Source organism: Bos indicus x Bos taurus, chromosome 26 (genome assembly GCF_003369695.1).
Source record: "Bos indicus x Bos taurus breed Angus x Brahman F1 hybrid chromosome 26, Bos_hybrid_MaternalHap_v2.0, whole genome shotgun sequence".
In the NCBI taxonomy this organism is placed as follows: Eukaryota; Metazoa; Chordata; class Mammalia; order Artiodactyla; family Bovidae; genus Bos; species Bos indicus x Bos taurus.
The window spans coordinates 2588057-2602028 of record NC_040101.1 but is presented as its reverse complement, the minus strand read 5'-3'; the positions used below and the strand labels follow the sequence as shown (position 1 = coordinate 2602028).

The window sequence follows — 13972 nt, the reverse complement described above, 5'->3', positions numbered from 1 at the left end:
CCCTGCACACTGCACATCTGTCTTCTCAACCCTAACTTTTGGGCTCTACCTGTAGTATGCTTAGTGTCTCAGGAGCCTGGCATGCTGATAGGGTCTCAGTCGTCAGAGGATTAGACTGTCCTTTTTCTGTGCTGCCCAGGAGGACAGGAAAGAAGGCTGTCGTGCTGTAGGATGATTTTTGAGGAGCACTGAGATGCACATCTTTTAAAACAGAATGATACATCCTTGATCTTGCAGGTTAATTAAGTTATCTGGGAGCTCTCATGTCTGTTTGCTCTGACAGCGCTTTTAGTGAAGCAAAAGGTATTTGAACCACAGTGCAGATATTTTCCTGCAGTGAGTCATCTAATTGGGTTTTACTTTTTAAATCAGACATGGAAACATTACAGATTCCAAAGCATTCTTTAGGGTTTTATTGTTGGTAGATAGTGATGAAATGTGGCAGTTAGGCTCCTTATTCATGTCATCTGTCATGAGTGGAAATGATTGTGGAGAAAAATGGTGGTTCTATAACCGTTAAACATGGTTTTTCTATTTCTAAATAGTTTTACTGCATTCATGCATTTTTCTTAAAAAAATGTGTGTAAATATTTTGTTATTAAAACCTTCTATTTTATCCTTAAGCATAACATTTCCAGTCTGTCACTTTAACCCTTAAAAATGAAACACTACCAGTCAATCTCTCTAGTCTGCATGTAATTGCCTAAAGCAAAAATAAAGCTTTTTCTCAGTCAGTTACAGTAGAAATGAGTTAATATATTGGCAACAGAATAACCATCAGCAATCAGCCGTTAGCTGTTTACTAATGAACTCCCAGATGAATGAAAAAATTTCAGAATCAGTGTTTTACTTCAGGCTGTACATGAACTTAACACTTCAGTTGTGGGAAAAGCAACTTACATGCTATACAAATAAACACTGGTGCTTCATCCCAGTGAATGGCAGATCTCAGATGTCTGGAGCTCAGTTATAGATCCACATTCTAATAGTAAAAGTGCTTTTGCATGACATCAGGTAAAGCCTATTCATGATTTGATTTTATTTAAAAATAATTGCAGATGCTATTACCTTCTAGGAATTTTGAATCTGAAGAGTAGTTTATTTTCCAGTGGATTACGACTGTATTTGGGAAGAAGAATGATGGAATGTGAATGAGTGGAGTACAGAGTGTTGAAAAACAATCAGGAAGAATTAGCTTATAGGAAGAAAAATACCCTCTTTTCAGACAAGACTAAATAGGTTTATAAAAGACTGATATGCACACTCTTATTCTTCAGTACTAAGGTCATAGTAAGAAAATGGTGTCAAAAAAGCACAGAACAAAAATGTGTCACAAAAGTGTAATAAAATCAGGGAACATGAGATCGTCACTACAGTGTGGTTAAAAAGAAATCACATTACGTGCTTTGGGGAATAGAAATAGTTTTAGAAAAGAAACTGTCAAGTAATGACACGGGACGAGAAAGGATACTGCCAGTCTACTGACAGTTCATACACAACATAGAGGAGATGGCTTTGAAATTCAATGTGCTATGTCATTTTAGACTAAAAGAGAACATATTGCTTTCTTGATTTTTGATGTATTCTATTTAGGGATGATGAAAATTGAGAACTATTGAAATGGATGCACAGGAAGTCGTAAAAGGGCAACAGAGACCAGACAGAGTTGGGTTTCCCAGTGTGGTCCAGTCGTAGTGGAGAATAGCAGTTGTAGAGTTTTCTCTTCCACCTACTGCTGCTTCTCACAGATTCACAGAACAGCAGAGCTTGGGGGCGGGGGCACTGGATGGGTGCCCGGGCCAGTCTCCCGATTGATAGCAGAGTGCAGGAGGGCGAGGTGGCCTCCAGGCCTGCACAGGGCCTCCGCTCGGTGAGCGCAGCTGGGCGCCTGGGCTTGAGGTCTGTGTTGTTGGGCCGGCACCGTTTCCTCTGCTATGAAAACATACCTAACATTGAAGAGGAACTCGAATAAACACACCTAAAAAAACTCTGGTTCAAGGCCAGAGAAGGGGTTCTTAGAATTGGTTTCCTCCTTACACACTAGTCAGCCATGCTAATCATCGGTAAAACAGAGGTAGATTGTCTGTGTTCAGTAGGTAGTGTACACTCTGAATTAACATAAAATTGTGTGTACGTGAGAGAGAGAAATAAAGTTCTTTATTTTCTTTTTCTGTGTGCAGGTTTCAGCAAGCAGATGGTGGAAATTCTTAACAAACATAACATTCAGTTTAGCAGTTTCGACATCTTCTCAGATGAAGAAGTTCGTCAGGGCCTCAAAACCTACTCCAGCTGGCCCACCTACCCCCAGCTCTATGTTTCTGGAGAGCTCATAGGAGGACTTGATATCATTAAGGTTAGAAGTGAGAAGACCATTGTAAAGAATTTTCATGTTTATTGTTGTTTAGTTGCTAAGTTGTCTCTGACTCTTTTGGGGCCCCATGGACTGCAGCCCACCAGGCTCCTCTGCCTGTGGGATTTCCTAGACAAGAATACTGGAGTGGGCTGCCGATTCTTCCTTCAGGGGATCTTACCAACTCAGGGATCGAACTTGTGTCTCTTGGAATGTCAGGCAGGTTCTTTACCACTGAGCCACCAGTTTGGTATTTTCGTATTTAAGCGTACTTTTATAAGTGCTGTATTAAATCAAAAGTATACATTTTTGTAGAATCTACATTTATGAATCTGGAATAAATACAATATTTCTGATTCACTCCTGTAAATTCACTAATGAATTTACTAATAGGTGATACACTGATATTATGGTATGACTGAGGAGATTTGTTACAATAAATGTATAAATAAACATATGTGTTTATTTTAGGAGCTAGAAGCATCTAAAGAACTGGATACAATTTGCCCCAAAGCCCCCAAGTTAGAGGAAAGGTAAGTGTGTTTAAAGTTTCAGTTTGCTATTATTTTAAAAATATTTTTGAGTTTTCAGTTTTTGTATTACTCTTTCCATATGGAAATCAGAGGTTTGCTATTGTATGCCCAGGTCATAATTGTTACATTGTTACAAAGTTAACCGTGCAAACTTGGAAAGGTCTCATTTGGACTAGAGAAAATGTTGCACCAGTTTGATGATTATGTGGAGGATATTCTTGGTTTTGTAGAAACGTCACTGTCACCATGCAGTGACCAAACTGCAGTTCTCCTCTGCATTTTGGAGCTGGGCTCCAGTCTTGGTGGTAGGTTTTAGCGACAGTTCTGCTCACGGCTTGAAGCTGCTCATGGCTTGAAGCTCACGGCCTCGGGCTGGCTGCTGTCTCCATCTTGGTAGAGCTCTGTGAGACGTGTTGAATGTGGAAGGCAGAGGCTGTGCGTGGAGGTCATGTGGAGACTCTGGGATTTCTCATTGCCGTTCTTAGGACCGTAGTAACTTAAAATTGAAGGAGGTTTTGTTTGGAGCTGTGAAATTGCTTTGTCTTATGAAGGGTCTCAAGCTGCTTTTAGAGATTCTGTCTTATAGAAAGTTTGGACTTGGGTCTGTAGGATTTTAATTTTAATAAATATTAATTGTAGTAAGTAGTTATAATAAATATTAATGTAGAGGATTAAAAAGCAGTTTATTTTGAAATACAGCAGCGTATCAACCATTCATAGTTGGGGCTTGAGTTTATAAGGTAAAACTTTCTCTCGTAATTAATTTTCTTCTCATTTAACATTTTGGGATTTTCTGCACATGTTCACTTACCTGTTTTGGGTCGTACAGTGCTCCTCATAGTTGGCGTGTATGTCGAGCTGACCTGGAAGTGCCACGTGCTCCCAGATGGCGTGCACCCTCAGGTGGCGTGCACACTCAGCGTGCACCCTTTGTGCCTTCGTGGCAGGCAGGTGCGGCTCCAGGCCCCTGTGGCACTCTCGTGTCCTGGGCTAGGGTTTGCTCAAAAGCCTGGGTGGCTCGACGAGGGCCGTGGCCTCGGAAACCCGTCTCCAGATGCGCTTGTGTTTGCTTAGTTTACTTCCCGTGTGTTGAGCGCACCTTTGCTGTTGTTTGGGTCCCTGCTTCCATTAGGCCGCTCTTTCCTAATTTGCTGTGTTCAGGCACTGGAAGATGGCTGGCTGGAATTATATAGAAGGTAGCAGGCAGTACATTTTGAGTCATAATTTAAAGGGCTTCTGGAAAGCGCGGTGTCGGGCCCGAGTCCCTGGCCTCCGCCACGTCTCTGTGGCACAGAGGGGCCTGTTTCGGTTCCCTGGATCCCAGTAGTTGGATCTCCAGGTGAGGGAGTGGGCGCTTCCTGAAAAGTGGCTGCTTGCACCATGTGAGAGCGTGTGTCACGCAGCTTTGTGCATGATTTGCGTGCTTCATTTGTGAGACCATTTTCCTCTGAGGAGATTCGGAGCCGCGAGTGTTCCAGAGTGTGTGGAAGGAGGAGAGCGCAGTGCTGTGACTCCCGTGGGGCCCCTGGTCCTGATGGAGGTGGGCCCTGAGAGCCACTGTGGACTCCAGGGTGTGTGCAGATGGTCAGCGTTCCGGACAGCAAGCTGGATCAGGAGGTTTGAAAGATGGTATAAAGTTGAGAGGAGAGCATTAGACTTCAGCAACTGATGCTGAGCGTGTCTCCCCGCGGGTGGGACCTTGTGGGTGTGAAGAGTGTGGGGCTGTGCTGGCCTCGTGATGGGAAAGGACACACGAGTCTAGCTCTGGGAATTCCGGGCGGGCTCAGCCTGTATGTCCCTTATTGAGCAATTCCTTACTGAGTTGGTTATTATTATTTTTTTAGTTCTGTGAGTTGATGGGCTTAAATTTGCAATTTGAAGGCACATTCGTTGCCTTAAAAAGCCATATCGTGCTTTACAGTGGCTTAGGGAGACGGTGAAATAAGGGGAATGTCAGTGCGTTTGCTTGTTTAATACACTCAGTGCTGTGAACTCTCATCCTGCCGTCCCTCAAATGTGCACGCTATCTGCGAAGCGGAGCGAAAGTGGTGTTTAATAATTGAGCTGAGCCCTTTCATATCAATTTTCTCTCTTCAGGCTCAAAGTACTGACAAATAAAGCTTCTGTGATGCTCTTTATGAAAGGAAACAAACAGGTAAAGAACTCAAAAATGGTTTTATTTGTAATTTCTTTTGATGTTAACATCTGCAACAAGGGGACACTTAAATCTTTTTTTCCTAGCTGTAGCTAATGAAGCTGTAGTGGTAGCAGGAAGTTATCCAGGCCTTAATTGGTGCTTATGGAGATCAAACAAAGTAATCTACATTTTCCTTGACTTTATCATCAACATCTCAGCGGGGTGCATTTCTTTCTGCTGCCAAACTTTGTCAGCGGACGTGGTCAGCACTGCTAGCACTGGGCGGTTCCGTTAGCTGCTGTCTACTCCCAGAGCGTGCACTTCGGGGCTGGGAACCTCACGGTTTCTTGGTTTGCAGCCCTGGACCGTGGTCTAAAGTGCTGGCAATGCAGAAGGGAGCAGGGCTCAGAACTTGCTTGGTGGATGTGTGGGGCGGTTTGACAGGTGTGATTTGTGATTGGGTGGTTCTTGTTGCTCTGATGGATGAGAGTTATGTTGATTGTGCATCATTCTGAATATCAAGTTTGATAGCTCACCCCTACTGATAGGGTGATCAGAACCATCTATCCTGAGTATCTGAATCAGATGGGTGATCTCTAGAAGCCAGCCCCTGTTACCATCCTTTGTTCTAACCAGGCGCTGAGGCGGGCAGGGTTGGCAGAGGACAGGTGGATCTGGAAGGCTGGGCGGAGGCGGTCAGGACACTGCCGATCGATCTGCCTCACCTGTCGAGTGGGGTGTGTTGGGCAAGCCACTCGCCCCAGAGCTGCAGTGTCTCCTATAGAAAAGACAGTGTCCCCAGTCTTTTCTATAGGACTGGGATTTGGGATCCTCTGGCATGAAAAAACCTGTTAGACTTTTCTATAACCTCAGAAAAGTTTGGTACTCCATAATGTAAACATACGTTTAAAAAGTGAAACTAGGAAAGGGATGATTCCAACCACTTAAGAAAGGAGGCGTTGTGGCTGTGGTCTGTGTGAAGTGGAGCAGCGGCAGCAGCAGCGGCAGGGTTTGACTCTGGAGGTTTTTGATCACGAGGTGACAGTGTCAGAACACATCTCCAGTCGTGACAAGCCCAAGTCAGGCTGGGGGCCGTGCGCCTGGGGTGACGTCTGGATGGGTCCTTCTTGAAGGGGCGGGTCTCATCAACCTACCGGCTCTGGTACGAGGAGGCCCTGGGAGCCGGCCGTCTTCTGCAGTGCCGTCCCCCGGACAGAGCCTCAGACAGGGCCGTGCTCATGGGCTGTGTTGGCATGCAGTGCATCCTAAAGTTTGTGTTTTTTCCTAAATTTAGGAAGCTAAGTGTGGCTTCAGCAGACAGATTTTGGAAATACTAAATAGTACTGGGTAAGTAAATCTCATTTTCAGAGGGTATATTTAAGAAATTCTAACTTTTCAGTTCTGACACTGATTCTTCTTAGTTGCTATATCTTTTCATGTATTTCTATCTATTTATTTTTGCTGTAGCATTTTGTGAATGCTTTAACGTAGACCACAGTAGAATTTTTTGACCAATGTCAACGTATTGGTAACATAAAGGAGGTATTTTGGCAGACATTGAGATAGCTATTTGTCTACTTTCCCAGAGGAAAATTAATAACTGAGTTCTTAGCATGCATAAAGATATTTTAGCGAAAGTGTATTATAGGTTTTTAATTTTCTTTAAAAAAAACATTCTAGTTTCCGAATAGTTCGTGAAACAGGAAGCACATGAAGGTCTGTTGTCTGGATCTGAGAGGTGGTGGGTTAGACTGTGGTGCTCGTGCTTTTGATCTCAGTGATCTGCCAGGTAGGAAAACTGGAATTGTGGTCAGACCACTTTAGAGATACTTAGCACATGTTCTGTGTTGCGCACTGTTTTTGCTTATTTTTCTTCCTTATTCTCAACTGCCTCTTTTCAGTATTGTAAGGATTCTAACTGTAGCTTTAGATAGACTCGCCAACCCTATGACATGACAGGGAGAGTCAGCTTTGAAGTGTGTGGGCATTCTTGGGCTGGGCTGAGTAACACAGCCCCAGATGCAACTTTGGGGATAAAAGAACAGTCATTCTATTCAAGTGACTTTGATGCTTCACAGAGGAGAGACAGGTCGCTGTCGTGCTCCAGCCTCCAGCTGCCCTGTCCTCACCCTGCCCTGGGCTGCAGGAGAGGCTGGCTCGGCTCTGGTCACTTTCTTCCCTTTGCCACATGTCCTGTGAGTCACCCTCAGGCCACCTGTCCTTAGCGCCAGCTAGTCCCCTGGGGTTCTGAGACCAGGATGGGACAGTTCTGGGCCCATTACAGCCTAAGTATTTGGTGGAAAGTCTCCATCACTTACTTTCTGTCCCATGTCTGTGTAAGGCGGATTGGGTTGGAAGCGCCAGTTCCCCCAGAGCAGGGAGCTTCTTGGGACAGAGTACCCTCCCGACTCCAGGCTGGCTGCACACCTCCTAGGGTCTGCTAACGTGGAGGACTGTGATCCTGCTGGAGCTGTTGGAATGTAGGGGGCGCTTCTCGCGCTCTATTCCTTTCCTCCATCCTTGCTCTTGTCTGTTCCTTCCATAGAAAAGACATGTGCCCCGAGGGGCTGAGCACCCAGTGTGCATTGGGGTGTGGGAGGCGCCCTTTACAGGGAACTTCAGGAGGCGCACTGGCAGCCGTGACTCGGTATACCTGTGTACATGTAGGCCCAGCGCTTCTTAGATCCCTTATATCAGTGGGCAGTTCCAGAACTCAGGATTTTTATGATACTGTGTCAATTAGGAGATCTGCCTCTTTAGTTCAACTTGAAGGCAGACTTAAACTGCGGTTCTGTTTTCTTTTTTCAATCTCTTTTGCTCTTCTTTCAAACATTGCATTCTTGATACCTGTTGCTGATTCACCCTGCCAAGTTCTTTCTCCGACTCTCTCCTGCCTTACGGACCGTTCTCTTTGGGACTTGTGTGTTAAGTGAACAGGATTCCCTGTGAAAATGGCTTTGGTTTTATGGACAGTGAAATCCATTTTTTCATATGTGGCATTTTCTTTGGCCAGGTTTTGAAATTGCACGTACACTCAGTCTTCCTGCAGGGATCCAGTCATATATGCTTACTAATTCCTTGACCACCTTGTAATGAAATCCTCCTGAGTAGATGTGGTTGAATTTTCACTCATTTATACAAGTAGCGTTCATCACACAGCATAAAGCCACAGCACTTGCACTGGTTGTGTGCGTCATGGAAATAGCACGTGTGTTCTGAAGTAGGTCATGCTCTGTGGAAGGCTCATTTCCAGAGGGGAGGTGGCTGGGGGTGTGTCCCCCAGCTGGTGAACTCCCAGCCTCCATCCCTGGGCGCCGCAGGGCTGCTCCCTCCTGGTCCCAAAGCAGAGAAAATCCAGAAAAATTTATATCTTGGGATGACTTATTCTGTCAAGTACAAGACAGATAAAGAAGTAAAATAATTTGTTTTCCCCCAAATTTTGTTAGCAACAAAATAGTTTTACTTTTCTTGACTGTTTTTGAAACACCAAATAGAGTTTATAATTTTTGTCTAAAACTGTATTTCTTGTTAAAATGTTTTCTCCTTTTTGTAGGATTGAATATGAGACATTTGATATATTGGAGGATGAAGAAGTAAGTTCTGTGTTTTAGGTTTTGTCTTTTGTCTTAGTTTTAACCATTAGGATTGTCATTTATTCTAATCTGATAGGGCCATTTCAGAGTTCCTGTTGTTTCCATAGGTTCGGCAAGGATTAAAAGCTTACTCCAATTGGCCAACGTACCCTCAGCTGTATGTGAAGGGCGAGCTTGTCGGAGGACTGGACATCGTTAAGGTGAGGTCAGGAATCACTGGGAGCCTGAAGGAATGAAAGCCTGAGCGTGTATGAAAACTGTCGTTTCACTGGACTTGTCCTGGGCCTCGTGTCTGATCACTCCAGCCCAGAACTACCATCTCTCCGACAAGAACATCTTGTCTCTTACCTCTCACCTGAGCCAGTCAGAATCCGCCCCTCACTGTGTGGCCTCTCCTACCCACTAGGCCCTTTGCTCTGGCTCTGAGCAGCTGCCAGCCAGGGTCCCCAGAGAGACTCAGCACTCAGAGCAGCTCTGGGTGTGCCCAGTCTCCAGCCCTGATTCACTCACACTGTACTACGTTCTCCCACGTTTTAGCTTCTTTCCACCCTGTCTCTACTTTGAATTTCCTTGCATAGTCCATATTTAAGTATGCTTTCTGTATCCTTCAGGCTCGTCTTGTCTGTGAATCTTAGATTTTTTCAGCCAGAAATGTTTGTTTTGCATCTGCTTCTGAAGTTCTCCTGCCCCGTTACATTTCTGTTACTATAATTTTATTACTTTCTGGTGTCATTTCAGTCGCCTTACTCACATGTACTCGGTGACGGAGTAGAGAGTGCCAGGCCAAGGGCCGGGGCCTGGGACACAGTGCTGGCCTGGCCCTGCCAGCTGTGCCACTGAGGCCTGAGGTCACTGACCTCAGGACTGCATGAGGCCATTTCCAGGTCCCCCACTGGTTCTCAAATGCTGGGAAACGAGACCTGTGTCAGGTTGTCAGTGTATTTCAAGGACTCTGTTTCTTCTATGTGTTTGATGATGAATTTCCTTGTTTGGTTGGCTTTCAGTTCAGTCACTCAGTTGTGTCCGACTCTTTGGGACCCCATGGACTGCAGCACAGCAGGCTTCCTGTCCATCACCAACTCCCAGAGCTTGCTCAAACTCATGTCCATTGAGTCAGTGATCCCATCCAACCATCTCATCCTCTGTCGTCCCCTTCTCCTCCCGCCTTCAGTTTTTCCCAGCATCAGGGTTTTTTTCCAAGGAGTTAGTTCTTTGCATTAGGTGGCCAAAGTATTGGAGTTTCAGCTTCAGCATCAGTCTTTCCAATGAATATTCAGGGCTGATTTCCTATAAGATTGACTGGTTTGATCTCCTTGCAGTCCAAGGGACTCTAAAGGATCTTCTGTAACAACACAGTTCAAAAGCATCAATACTTTGGCACTCAGCTTTCTTTGTGGTCCAACTCTCATATCCATACATGAAAACTGGAAAAACGATAGCTTTGAGTAGATGGATCTTAGTCGGCAAAGTAATGTCTCTGCTTTTTAGTATGCTGTCTGTGTTGGTCATAGCTTTTCTTCCAAGGAGCAAGCATCTTTTAATTTCATGACTGCAGTCACCATCTGCAGTGATTTTGGAGCCCAAGAAAAGAAAATCTGTCACTGTTTCCATTGTTTCCCCATCTATTTGCCATGAAGCAATGGGACCAGATGCCATCATCTTAGTTTTCTGAATGTTGAGTCTTAAGCCAGCTCTTTCACTTTCATCAAGAGGCTCTTTAGTTCCTCTTCACTGTCTGCCATAAGGGTGGTGTCATCTGCGTATCTGAGATTATTGATATTTCTCCCTGCAATCTTGATTCCAGCTTGTGCTTCCTCCAGCCCAGCATTTCTCATGATGTGCTCTGCATAGAAGTTAAATAAGCAGGATGACAGCATACAGCCTTGATGTGTTCCTCTCTCAATTTGGAACCACTCTGTTGTTCCATGTCTGGTTCTAACTGTTGCTTCTTGACCTGAATACAGATTTCTCAGGAGTCAGGTCAGGTGGTCTGGTATTCCCATCTCTTGATGAATTTTCCACAGTTTGTTGTGATCTACATAGTCAAAGACTTTGGCGTAATCAATAAAGCAGAAGTAGATGTTTTTTTTTTTGGAACGCTATTGCTTTTTCTATGACCCAACGGATATTGGCAATTTGATCTCTGGTTCCTCTGCCTTTTCTACATCCAGCTTGAACATCTGGAAGTTCATGGTTCATGTATTGCTGAAGCCTGGCTTGGAGCATATTGAGCATTACTCTGCTAGCGTGTGAGATGAGTGCAATTGTGCGGTAGTTTGAGCATTCTTTGGCATTGCCTTTCTTTGAGATTGGAATGAAAACTGACCGTTTCCAGACCTGTGGCCACTGCTGAGTTTTCCAAAATTATTGGCATACTGAGGCAGAACTTTCACAGCATCATCTTTAGGATTTGAAATAGCTTAACTGGAATTCCATCACCTCCATTAACTTTGTTTGTAGTGATGCTTCCTAAGGCCCATTTGACTTCACATTCCAGGATGTCTGGCTCAAGGTGACTGATGATACCATCGTGGTTATCTGGGTCATTAAGATCTTTTTTGTACTGTTCTTCTGTGTATTCTTGCCACCTCTTCTTACTATCTTCTGCTTCTGTTAGATACTGGCTTTAAGTAAATTCTAAGTGAATTTTAAACAGACATGACTTTGCTTATAGGATTTCCAGTCCAGAATGTAGGCGCCCCACCTGGTAGCATGCATGTGTCCTGGAGCTCTCCAGGGCGGCCCAGGACAGCAGGGCAGCTGCGGCTTCAGCACCATGGACGCCTCCCTGGAGCCCCCTCTGGAGCCGCAGTGCGGGAGCGCGGTGGCAGCGGCGAGGCTGCGGGGCGGCCTCATGGAGGGGGGAGGATCGTATCTGAGGCCAGGTTCTTGATGTTGTAAGTGGAAAGCATGGAGTAAGTGCTGCTGCCTCTGGTTGTCTTATAACCTGCTGTCTGGTTGCTGTTGCCTCTCTACGTTTTTGACTTAACGCTGTCGTCCCATGAAGGAGCTCTGGCCCAGCCCTGGGGGCCTTCAGCGCTGAGTGCTGGCAGCTTTTCTGAGTCACAGAGCTGCGGTCCTGCGGTTTCACTGCCCAGGTTTTATCTCCTGCTGAGTTCCAGGTTTGATGTCACGCTTCTTGAGGAAGCCAGTGAATCATGTCCCCAGTAAACTCTCATTCCTGGAGGGAAGAAAACATACAACATAGTAGCTGTGAACAGCCCCGAGGCAGCAAAACTCGGTCTGCATTTGTTGTTCTATATCTATTTGTGTTTGTGTGAGACACAGGCAGTGTGCGGAGCCCAGACGCTCCAGAGCCTGTTCTTGTCTGAAGGTCTGTAGCCTGTCCCTCAGCCACTGCAGCTCTGGGGGAGATGCAGTCAAGATGTCTCATTTCACCCTGAAGCTGAGCTGCGTGGGCAGCTTCTTTTCAGGTGTGTAACAGTGTGTGTTACATGACTTCTTGTGTTCACCTGCTAAGAACTTACACGTCTGGAAATTTGTGATATTGGTAACAGTTTTCTGTGAGAAGGTAACGGGTTTGATGTTATGTTGCCATGTTGGTTTGTTCTGGCAGAGGGCAGCTCTTCATCTTTATGTCACTTAAAGCCTTAGCTGTGCTGCTATGTCACTTAAAGCCTTAGCTGTGCTGCTGACGGCTCACCCCTGGCTTCCTCAGCAGGAGCCGTGAGTGCTGGTTTGGTTGAATGAGTGATAAGTGAATGGATTATCTGGTGACTGAGTGACTGCCATGCTGATGTCTGGAGAAAAACGTCGACTGGTTAGTATAGATGCAGAGAGCTAACATTAGCTCTGAAGAGTGGACAGTGCACCACTGCAGAGTTTGGGACGCAGAATCAGTTGAGAGTCAGGTGCTTCCCATAGGTCACTGCCTGACACCCTCCCAGCAGGTGAGGAAACAGACGGAAGTTAGGGGAGTGGTGTGCCCCCTCCTGGCCAGGGAGCCGTTGAGTCCCAGTCTCATGTCAGGACCACCACCCACCCAGCCATCGAGCTGCACGGCCTGCTGCCTCCGAGTCGTGTGCTCCGAGGAGTCGTGCATGGTTTCTTGATGTCACCGGATGTGTGCTTGTTAAATGGGTACAGGATCCCAAGACCTGCCTGTCTGGGTTTAATCCAGAGAGAGTGCCAGTGGGTTTTAGTGGTTTGATTGATTGATGTTCATGAAGCTTAAGAATAACCTGAAATGTCCTGTCAAATTGTTTATATTAAACTAGAAAATCTTATTTATCCTCCACCATCACATTTTAAACTTGATGGCTGTATTCCAATTTTAGATCTGAAAGATAGGCACAAACCCTTTCTGAATACTTAGCTTTTTAATGGTTTCTAGCCTTTACATGTACATACCAGTGCCTGGCTTTTCCAGGTTGGGTTGAAACCAAGAAGCCTCATTACTGCCTGTTGGGCAGCAGGCGTCCTGTGCATTGTATCTGAGTGGACCTGATGTTCCTTCAATCACTTAAAAGTTCATTTTCCCTGTTAATTGCTATTGTTTACATAGGAAGCTTCACTGTTTTGCTCCAATTACTGTGTTTGCTAATGCTGAAAAATCTGTGGGTTTTCGAACATCTTTTAACTCTAATTTTGTAAGGTGATAGTGTACCTGCGGTTTTTATGGTGGTGCCCTTAGTCTGAATGTGCTGGTGGACTGGAGTTTGCATCCAGTAAGGTGTTTCTTCGGGTTCTCTGATACAGATGCAGTCTGCCATTGTTTAGATGTTTTCATTTTCTATCTATACATATGCATGATATGGTTTCATTCTTTATTTTTAGGAACTGAAAGAAAACGGGGAGTTGCTGCCTATACTGAAAGGAGAAAATTAATGAACAGTAGACTTGGTGCCCACCACCGCAGGAAGGCTTCCTCCAGCGGAGCAGTTCATGATTTAGTCCTCAGGAATGGACTAGGAGGAGAAAATGCTCATCCCCGGTTACGCTTTGTGTGTTTCACAAGGCTGTGCTAAATAACGTATGTGACCTTTTTTCCACCAAAAATAGAACGCAATAAACATCTTCAAGTTCAATTAAAAATAATTGTGTAAAAAAGTGTGTCTTTATAGTGATGTTAGGTTTGTAGTTACTGTAACTCACCCACTTTTCATCTCTTTTTCATCATCTGTGGGCATCTTGCAGTTAAGACATAGTCTTCAGAGAGTGGGGAACTTGAGAATCTGAACCACATCAGCATTTAGAGCCACTCATAGAGCAAACCAATGGCTCCCCTCACTGGCCAAAGATCTTTTTACAGCTCAGAAAATCCTGCTGCAGGCCTTTTTCTGAGCATCACTGAGCTGGGCCCTGGTGAAATGGCTGGGTCCACGTCGGCGTCTGTAGC

General features: G+C 45.1%; 1 protein-coding gene across 2 annotated transcripts in view; it reads left to right on the top strand.

Moving 5' to 3' along the window:
• The window catches only part of GLRX3 (glutaredoxin 3), a 31260-nt gene extending 17589 nt beyond the window's left edge, over positions 1-13671 (top strand). For both annotated transcript variants that reach the window (XM_027528519.1, XM_027528520.1), the window contains exons 5-11: positions 2181-2353; positions 2822-2883; positions 4981-5038; positions 6315-6367; positions 8574-8613; positions 8721-8813; positions 13411-13671. In XM_027528519.1, coding sequence (XP_027384320.1) covers positions 2181-2353; positions 2822-2883; positions 4981-5038; positions 6315-6367; positions 8574-8613; positions 8721-8813; positions 13411-13461 — 530 coding nt within the window. In that variant the 3' untranslated portion in view covers positions 13462-13671. The remainder of the gene's footprint in view (positions 1-2180; positions 2354-2821; positions 2884-4980; positions 5039-6314; positions 6368-8573; positions 8614-8720; positions 8814-13410) is intronic.
• Positions 13672-13972: the final 301 nt, after the last annotated feature.